The sequence below is a fragment of the Prunus dulcis genome, unplaced genomic scaffold (genome assembly GCF_902201215.1).
Source record: "Prunus dulcis unplaced genomic scaffold, ALMONDv2, whole genome shotgun sequence".
NCBI classification, from domain to species: domain Eukaryota; kingdom Viridiplantae; phylum Streptophyta; class Magnoliopsida; order Rosales; family Rosaceae; genus Prunus; species Prunus dulcis.
This window is the reverse complement of record NW_023010034.1, coordinates 17,871-28,098: the sequence shown is the minus strand read 5'-3', so window position 1 is coordinate 28,098 and position 10,228 is coordinate 17,871. Positions and strand designations below refer to the sequence as shown.

At 42.3% G+C, this 10,228-nt stretch overlaps 2 protein-coding genes across 2 annotated transcripts; both read left to right on the top strand.

Annotated features, from left to right (window-relative positions):
- The first annotated feature begins 405 nt into the window (after positions 1 to 405).
- On the top strand, positions 406 to 1,118 carry LOC117612623 (receptor kinase-like protein Xa21). Its single transcript, XM_034341302.1, has 2 exons — positions 406 to 607; positions 664 to 1,118. Exons 1-2 carry the CDS (start codon positions 406 to 408, stop codon positions 1,116 to 1,118), a joined length of 657 nt encoding a protein of 218 aa, XP_034197193.1.
- A 444-nt stretch (positions 1,119 to 1,562) lies between these two features.
- LOC117612622 (probable LRR receptor-like serine/threonine-protein kinase At3g47570) lies at positions 1,563 to 4,591 on the top strand. Its single transcript, XM_034341300.1, is given in 3 exon segments — positions 1,563 to 3,213; positions 3,289 to 4,179; positions 4,296 to 4,591. Coding segments are annotated over 3 exon segments (2,838 nt in total).
- The last annotated feature ends 5,637 nt before the right edge of the window (positions 4,592 to 10,228 follow it).

Here is a 10,228-nt window from a genome sequence, read left to right as displayed (position 1 = left end):
AAACACTCTTCCTAATCTCCAAGCCTTTAGCATCGCTGGAAACCAATTTTTTGGATCCTTGCCACTCTCACTATCGAATGCCACAAATCTACGTATAATTCAAGTTCAGCAAAACAAGCTAACGGGACAGGTGCCGGATTTTCGAAAGCTTCATGACCTAGAGCGATTCATCATTCAACTGAATCATCTTGGAGTACAGATGGTGACTTGACTTTCATCTCGGACTTGACCAATGCCACAGAGTTAAAATATTTGATTATGAATGACAACCATTTTGGAGGAACGTTGCCCACATCAATATCCAATCTCTCAACCAAGCTTGAAAGGTTTTGGTTTTACAGCAACCAAATACATGGAAGCATCCCAACAGACATAGGAAATTTGGTCAGCTTGGAATCTTTGGGAATGGAGGAAAATAGCTTTGCCGGTAGCATCCCCAAGGAAATTCAGAAGCTTTCAAGCCTTGTGGAATTAGATATTTCTATGAATGCATTATCAGGAAGCATTCCGGCGTCTTTAGGAAATTTAACCAAGTTATACAAACTCGTCTTACAAGGAAATAATCTTGAAGACGTCATCCCTTCAAGCTTGGAGAATTGCCAGAGAGGTTGATATTATTGGATTTATCTAATAATAAACTTAGTGGCGCAATACCTCAACAAGTTATCGGCCTCCCATCCTTATCACTGCTTTTGAACTTGTCGACGAACAACTTTACGGGTTCTCTTCCGATGGAGGTTGGAAAGTTGAAGAGTCTGGGTGTACTGGACGTTTCAAATAACATGTTATCCGGAGAACTTCCTAGTAGCCTTGGTTCATGTGAGAGTTTAGAAGTCTTACACTTGCAAGACAACTTCTTCAAGGGGTCTATTCCCTCATCTATGATCGGGATGAAAGCCTTAGAAGAATTAGACCTTTCTCGCAACAATTTATCGGGTGAAATTCCAAAATTCTTAGAGGGCTTTGTCTTGTTGAAGAAACTGGACCTCTCATTCAATGAATTTTGGGGAGCGGTACCAACTGGAGGAGGTGCTTTTAAAAATGCAAGTGCGATTTCAATTACTGGCAACACCAAGCTCTGCGGGGGAATTGCTACAGCTTTGGGGTCAATTTTGTAATTGTTATTTTAACAACCATACAAGTACAACAAATAGGGGTTGCGAGAGCAGTTTTCCTCCTAGGAAGAGGAAATGAGGTCGTCTCAATTTGGAAAAGCAAGTGAACAACGACTAATTTGTCATTTTCCGTAGATTCCACGTTTTACGTTTAGATAAACCCCCATCAGCTTCCAATCCAATGACAGCGTCTGCTTGATGTATGACTAATTCTTTGCAAGTGACTAATGGAAGCAAGTCAAAGTTTTGTGTCTTTGGAAAGCAAGTCAACCGTGGCTGATCGTAATGACCGGAAATTGGTTAAGCGCATTACTCAATCTTATTTATAAACCAGTTTGCCATGCCTTCATAATCAAACTCAAAATGGGAGTTTTGGTTATGAAACTGATTTTATTAATATACTCACTTGTGAATGGAGCATTGTTCGTTCGCTCCATGCATCTGAGAATGGGAGGCAACGTGACCGATAGGCTTGCACTGCTAGCCATCAAAGCTCAAATAAAGCAAGATCCTCATAATGTATTGAGCTCCTGGAATGAATCCATTCACTTTTGCTCGTGGCACGGTGTCTCCTGCGGTCGACGCCATCGCCAGAGGGTCACAAGGCTAGACCTCCAATCTCAAAAGCTGGCAGGGTCCCTATCCCCACACATAGGAAACCTAAGTTTCCTAAGGGAACTAGTACTACTAAACAACAGCTTCAGCAATAAAATCCCTCCAGAAATTGGGCATTTGCGTAGATTACAGGTATTACGTCTAAACAACAACTCATTTAGTGGCCCTATTCCATACAACATATCATATTGCTCCAACCTCATCTTCATGAATTTCGGTTTCAACGGGTTGGTGGGTAAAATTCCATCTGAATTTGGCTCCTTGTCGAAGCTTTGAAGATTTGTTTTACAATTTAATAATTTAACTGGAGAGATCCCTCCTTCCTTGGGAAACCTTTCGTTTCTCGAGGTACTTTCTTTACTTGATAATAACTTGGTGGGAAGCATCCCTACTTCTCTGGGCCAATTGAAAAACTTAACATTTTTGTCATTGGGCTCAAACAACTTATCTGGTACCATTCCTCCCTCCATCTATAACCTCTCTGCTCTTGGTGTCTTTAGCGTAGGAAGGAACAAAATTCAAGGGAGGCTTCCATCAGACTTAGGAAAAACTCTTCCTAATCTCCAATCCTTTAGCATTTCTAGCAACCAATTTTTTGGATCCTTGCCTCTCTCACTATCAAATGCCACAAATCTGCGATTACTTCAAATGCAATTTAACAACTTCACAGGTCAGATGCCGGATTTCCGAAATCTTCAAGACCTAGAGATATTCATCATTCAACGGAATCATCTCGGAAGCGGTACAGATGGTGACTTGAGTTTCGTTTCGGACTTGACCAATGCCACAGAGTTAAAACGGTTGTCGGTGGGTGAAAACAATTTTGGAGGGACGTTGCCCGCATCAATATCCAATCTTTCAACCAAGCTTGAAAAGTTTTGGGTTTTCAGAAACCAACTACATGGAAGTATCCCAACAGAATTAGGGAATCTGGTCAACTTGGAGTCGTTGTCAATGGGGGGAAATAGCTTGACGGGTAACATTCCCACTGAAATTCAGAAGATGTCAAGCCTTGTGGAATTAGATATTTCTATGAATGCATTATCAGGAAGCATTCCCTCCTCTTTAGGAAATTTAACCAAGTTATACGAACTCACCTTACAAGGAAATAATCTTGAGGGCGTCATCCCTTCAAGCTTGGGAGATTGCCAACAGCTGATATTATTGGATTTATCTAATAATAAACTTAGTGGCGCAATACCTCAACAAGTTATCGGCCTCCCGTCCTTATCAGTGCTTTTGAACTTGTCGATGAACAACCTTACGGGTTCTCTTCCGATGGAGGTTGGAAAGTTGAAGAGTCTAGGTGTACTGGACGTTTCTAATAACATGTTATCCGGAGAACTTCCTAGTAGCCTTGGTTCATGTGAGAGTTTAGAAGTTTTGTACTTGCAAGGCAACTTCTTCAAGGGGCCTATTCCCTCATCTATGATTGGGTTGAAAGCCATAGGAGAATTAGACCTTTCTCGCAACAATTTGTCGGGTGAAATTCCAAAATTCTTAGGGGGCTTTGTCTTCTTGAAGAAACTAGACCTATCATTCAATGAATTTTGGGGAGCGGTACCAACTGGAGGAGGTGCTTTTAAAAATGCAAGTGCGATTTCAATTACTGGCAACACCAAGCTCTGTGGAGGTATTGCTGATCTGCAACTGCCCAAGTGCAAGTCCAGAAAAGGAGGATTATCTCGTAGCTTGAAATTAATAATCCCGTTAGTACTTTCCGGAGTTGCTCTTCTTGGAATAGTTATGGTGATGTCCTATTTCTTCCTCTGTTCGTCAAGAAGGAAAAGGAAAGAGATTCCGTTGAGCACATTGGCGAACCATTTTTTGCAAGTGTCATATGCTACTCTTCTAAGAGCTACTGACGAGTTCTCTTCGGCTAATTTGATTGGGGCAGGCAGTTTTGGGTCTGCGTACAAAGGAATTCTTGATGATAATGATAAACATCAACTTGTTGCTGTGAAGGTGTTCAACTTGTTACGCCATGGAGCATCGAAGAGTTTCATGGCCGAATGTGAGGCTTTAAGAAACATCAAGCATCGAAATCTTGTCGAGATTATAACTGCGTGTTCAAGTGTTGACTTTCATGGTAATGACTTCAAGGCTCTGGTTTACAAGTACATGGACAGAGGAAGCTTAGAGGAGTGGCTGCATCCTCCTACTGAAATTGAAGAGGTAAGAGAGGGACCCAAGAGTTTAAATCTAGATCAAAGGCTAGAGATTGCCATTGATGTTGCTTGTGCATTGGATTATCTTCATAATCATTGCGAAACACAGATAGTTCATTGTGATCTCAAGCCAAGCAATGTTCTTTTGGACAACGAGATGACTGGACATGTTTCTGACTTTGGACTCGCAAGATTTCTCTCCCAAGAAGCTGGTATTAATGTTTCCAACAATCACACAAGTTCCATTGGAATAAAAGGAACGGTTGGTTATGCTGCTCCAGGTAAAATTTTCTATCATATATGCTTTACTGTCCTTTTTTTACTTTTAGTCTTACATAATTCAGCTATTTTATCTTCACAAATGTGCTGACAATATTTTACGATGTTTGAATGGTAGAGTATGGTATGGGAAGCGAGGCGTCAACAAATGGAGATGTCTACAGCTTTGGCATTCTCTTGTTGGAGATTTTCGCAGGAAAGCGACCCACCGACGACATGTTTAATGGGGACCTAAACCTTCATACTTCTGTTAAAATGGCTTTACCTAAGCGAGTTACGGACATTGCAGATTCAACACTTTTTGAAGGAGGCAACAACGAGAGAAGAGTTGAAAAAATTGTGGTGTGCTTGAATTCAATATTTAGAATTGGAATTGAATGCTCTGCTGTTAAAGGAAAGAAAATAAGTCAATGATCTGTTATTGAGAGATTGTAGGAACTAGATGTAATTATTATATAATCAGTAACTATTTACCTAGAATAGCTATTCCTTGTATGTATATAATTCCTTACCTAGAATAGCTGCTCCATTCATGTATATAATTCCCGTTGCTGTATGAAGTTAACATATATAAAGATATCAATTTCTCATGGTATCAGAGCTTTAGACGACTCTGAAGCACAAACACCTTCCGCTACAAACACAAACACATATATCAAACACCATAGAAACACAACAACCATGGGTGAATCAAATATCACAAAGCCGACAGACACCTTCTCCGATCCACTCTCTTTACACAACTCCGACACACCTGGACTCTCCCTAGTTAACTTCAAACTCGAAGGCCACAACTATGGTCAATGGAGCAGATCTATGCATCTCAGCCTCAGCGCCAAGAACAAGCTAGGATTGGTTGATGGATCTGTCAAGACACCATCATCTGATGACTCAAAATTCCCACTATGGCAGCGCTGCAATGATATGGTTTTGTCATGGATCTTGCACTCCCTACATCCTGACATAGCCAGCAGTGTTCTCTATGCTAAAACAGCGGCTGCTGTTTGGACTGATCTTCGAGATCGATTTTCACAGAGCAATGACTCCAGAATTTATCAGATTCGACAAGAAATTGTCGATTGTCGACAAGGACAGCAATCAATCTCCATCTATTACACGAAATTGAAAGCTCTTTGGAATGAGTTGGCCTCATACCAAGAGCCTTTTTCCTGTAACTGTGAAGGGATGAAGAACCTTACCGAAAGAGAAGAAAAAGAGAGAGTGATGCAGTTCCTGATGGGCTTGAATGACACCTACTCTATGGCTCGAGGATCGATTCTGATGATGAATCCCTTGCCTGATACGCGCAAGGTTCACGGTCTGGTTCTTCAGCATGAGCGCCAAGTTGAGGTGACCAGCCGGAATGATAGTCTGATCACTTCCCATGCAATGCAAATCAGCCGTTCCTCAGTGCCTGGATCTTCACAACCCCGCAAATCCCTGAAGTGCACATATTGCGATGGAGATGGACATACGAAAGAACGCTGCTATTTCATCATCGGTTTCCCTGTGGGCCATAAATGGCATGGGAAAAATGTCAAGCCCAGAAACCAACGTTACAGCCCAACAGTTCACAATGTTGAAATTCATCCGCCACCAGCCAAACATACTGACACTGCCGAGCCAACCACTGCTGATGGCCCAACCTTCACCAACGAGGAGTACCACAACCTTATTGCCATGCTTCGCAATCAAAAGGGTAACGGTCAGCCACTGGCACATGCAACAGGTATCATTACACCCACTTGTAATATTGCACAACATGATCCACATTCCACGTTATATTGGATTGTTGATAGCGGAGCGACAGATCACATTTCTCATTCGTCTCCTACACATAATCACACCGCAACGCATCATGAATTTGTTGGTTTACCCAACGGCGACCAGGCAGCAATATGCAACATTGGGTCTATTAAATTATCCTCCGATCTGTCTCTTGATGGAGTTTTACATGTTCCAAAATTTCGTGTCAACTTATTGTCTGTCAGTAAATTAACTCGGGCTCTACGATGTATTGTAATTTTTTCTCCGGATTTTTGTGTTGTGCAGGACGTGGATACGAAGAAGACGATTGGCCTGGGCAAGCATTTTGATGGGCTTTACTACCTCCTGCCTACCCAAAACCCTCACCTCGTGAGTCATGTTCATCGTATCTCCAATCTTTGGCATCAACGTCTTGGACATCCGTCCCCTGCACCCCTTCACCATTTATCCAAGACTATTCCCGAAATAATGTTTAATTCCCAGCATATTTGTGATGTTTGCCCTTTGGCTAAACAAACTAGATTACCTTTCCCTTCCAGTTCAATTAAAACAGTTGCACCTTTTGATCTTATTCATTGTGATATTTGGGGACCTCACAACACCCGTACCCATTCTGGGGCACGTTATTTTTTGACGATTGTTGATGATTTCACTCGTTTCACATGGGTTCATCTTCTGCATTTTAAATCTGACACACAACCCATATTGCAATCATTTTTTTCTTGGGTTAAAACTCAATTTAATCGTTCCATTAAAACTCTTCGTTCTGACAATGGTGGTGAATTCCTATCCATGCGCTCCTTCTTCCTCACTCATGGCACTACTTTTCAACATTCTTGCACATATACCCCTCAACAAAATGGGGTCGTTGAACGCAAACATCGCCATCTTTTGACCATTGGTCGCGCCCTTCGTTTCCAAGCCAACTTACCCTTACACTTTTGGGGCGACAGCCTTCAAACTGCGTGTTACCTCATCAATCGGCTTCCTACCCCCTTACTCTCTCATCACAGCCCTTATGAGCTCTTACATGGGACTTTCCCTCATTATTCGCACCTCCGAGTTTTTGGGTGTCTTTGTTATGCCACTAACCTTACACCCACTCACAAGTTTGACACTCGGGCTCGTCGTTGTCTTTTTCTTGGTTATCCTCTTGGTCAGAAAGGCTATCGCCTCTTTGACCTTGACACAAAGAAATTTTTTGTCTCTCGGGATGTTGTTTTTCATGAACACATTTTTCCTTTGTCTGCTCATCCCCCTGCACATCACCCTGACACGCCCACTCTTCCTATTCCTCCTTCCACTTCAGATATTTCTTTGCCCACTTCTTCTATCTTACACCCGGCCCAAGCTGACCCACCTTTCCCCCACCCTTAAGCAGATCTGGCCCAAGCTCACCCCGCCCCACTTTCCGCTCCTACTCCCCTTTCCGGCCCATCTTTTCCTTCTACCTCTTCACTCTCCATGCCGCCTCTCTCTCCCATTGATGGCGGCTCTAATCCTCCTCTGCCTTTGCTTGGCCCATCGTCCACCTCCCTTGATCCCTCCATGCCGTCGACCTCCTTGGATCTCTCCGTCCATCTCACCCCCACCGACCCCCCTCATTTACCTCGTCGGTCTGAGCGTGTCAAACGCCCTCCTTCTCATCTTTCGGACTATCAAGCCCATCACATGGCCTTGCTCACACCTGGGGTCGTCTCTTCCTTCACGTCTGGCACCCGGTATCCACTTCATAGGTATGTCTCTTACTCTGGCTTATCTCCTGCCTATCGGAATTTTGTATGTAATATCTCTCGGTTGGTCGAGCCCTCTTCATATGCACAGGCCTGTCAGGACCCCAAATGGGTTGCTGCGATGCACTCTGAGTTGCAAGCCCTTGAAGCCAACCACACCTGGTCTTTGGTCTCTCTGCCCCCCAACCATCGCCCAATTGGCTGCAAGTGGATCTTTAGAATCAAATATAACTCGGATGGCACAGTTGACCGTTTCAAGGCCCGTCTTGTTGCCAAAGGGTTCAATCAACGCGAAGGTATTGACTTCACCGACCCCTTTGCTCCTGTTGCAAAATTGATCACTGTCCGCTGCTTACTGTCTATTGCTGCTGCTCACCATTGGCCTCTACATCAAATGGATGTCCATAACGCCTTTCTCCATGGCGACCTCCAAGAGGAGGTTTACATGTTACCCCCGCCTGGTTCTCGTCAACAGGGGGAGCATGTTGTATGTCGACTTCACAAGTCCTTATACGGACTCAAACAAGCTCCACGAAGCTGGTTTCGCAAGTTTTCATCTGCTATCTGTGGCATTGGTTTCAAGCAATCTCGGGCCGATTACTCTTTGTTCACACATGTACAGGGTAGTTCCCTAACTATTATATTGCTTTATGTGGATGATATGATAATCACAGGTAATGATGAAAAGGCAATCTGTAAACTGCAGCACTTTCTTGGCAGTCAATTCCGAATCAAAGATCTCGGATCCTTAAAATATTTTCTTGGTGTTGAGGTGGCACGATCCAAAACTGGGATCTCTATTTGTCAACGCAAGTATACTCTTGACATTTTGGAAGAAGCTGGACTACTTGGAGCTAAACCAGCCAAGGTTCCCATGGATCCTGATTTGATATTATCTCCTACAGGTGAACTGCTCAAAGACCCTACTCGGTATCGCCGGTTAGTTGGCAAGCTAATCTATCTCACAATTACCAGGCCCGAAATCACTTATGCAGTCAACACCCTCAGTCAGTTTATGCAAGAGCCTAAACGCCAACATCTTGAGGCTGCATATCGTCTTCTTCACTACCTTAAAGAAGCTCCAGGTCAAGGGTTGTTATTCCCTACGGAGAACAAGTTAAAATTAATTGGCTATTGTGATGCAGATTGGGCTCGATGTCCAATCACACGCCGATCAGTCACTGGATATTGCATCTTCCTTGGTAATGCACTAGTGTCTTGGAAAAGCAAGAAACAGGTTACAATATCACGATCATCTGCCGAAGCTGAATATCGTTCAATGGCTGCAGCTACATGTGAACTCACTTGGCTAAGATATCTGCTGCAGGATCTGCATGTTGCACATTCTGAACCTGCAAAGTTGTTTTCCGACAATCAAACAGCCTTATACATTGCAGCGAATCCAGTGTACCACGAACGAACCAAACATATTGAGCTTGATTGTCACACTGTTCGTGAAAGAATAGAAAGAGGTGAGATCAAGACTGGATATGTGCAAACAGGAGAACAGATAGCTGACTTGTTTACCAAACCATTGAGGGCACCTGCCTTCAGTTCACTTCTTGGCAAGTTGGGTGTCATCAATATCCACATTCCAACTTGAGGGGGCGTGTTAAAGGAAAGAAAATAAGTCAATGATCTGTTATTGAGAGATTGTAGGAACTGGATGTAATTATTATATAATCAGTAACTATTTACCTAGAATAGCTATTCCTTGTATGTATATAATTCCTTACCTAGAATAGCTGCTCCATTCATGTATATAATTCCCGTTGCTGTATGAAGTTAACATATATAAAGATATCAATTTCTCATCTGCTGAATCTCCAACAGAGCGTCTAAAGAATATCAGTGATGCTGCATCTGAACTACATTCCATTAGAGACGTTCTTCTTCGATAGGAACTTTTTCTGCTACGGGTTTGTGTGATATGGGGTTCTTCTTAGAGATGTTTTTATGCGCTGCCTGAGAAATACTCTTGTTGCTGCTACAGTAGATGAGTGTTCTACAAATTTTTTGTTTTTTTTGTTTTTGGGGTCGAACTTCTTGTACCTTATGTCATATATCCACATGTTATCATCAGATATGTATTCATATTTTCATAGAAGTCCATGGTGTACAAGTCTTACAAGTCTTATACACACACTAAAGGCACAAAAATCAGGATTTTATGCTCTTTATAAAGCACAAATTGGTTTGAAATTGGAAATTATGTACATTTAAGCATTTTATATAGACTATAATATGCGTGCAAAACAAATTGTTTAGGCACGAATGATATAAATGTGGCCTATATATCCAGCTTCTTGGTTTATGGGACCTGATGTGACGTAAATAGACACAATTTTTCGTATTCGTGTTTTATAAGCAACTTAAGGCCTTCTTCAACCCATAAGAGGCTAAACCCAAATTTTTCCCCTTCAAAAAGTAACTATTTGGATTTTGACCGGACTCAAATTGTTTTTTCTCCCAACACTCCGAACTCAAATTTTAAGTCTGCAACTTTATTAAATTGTTTAAGAATTGTTTAAGTCTAATATTTTTATTTTTT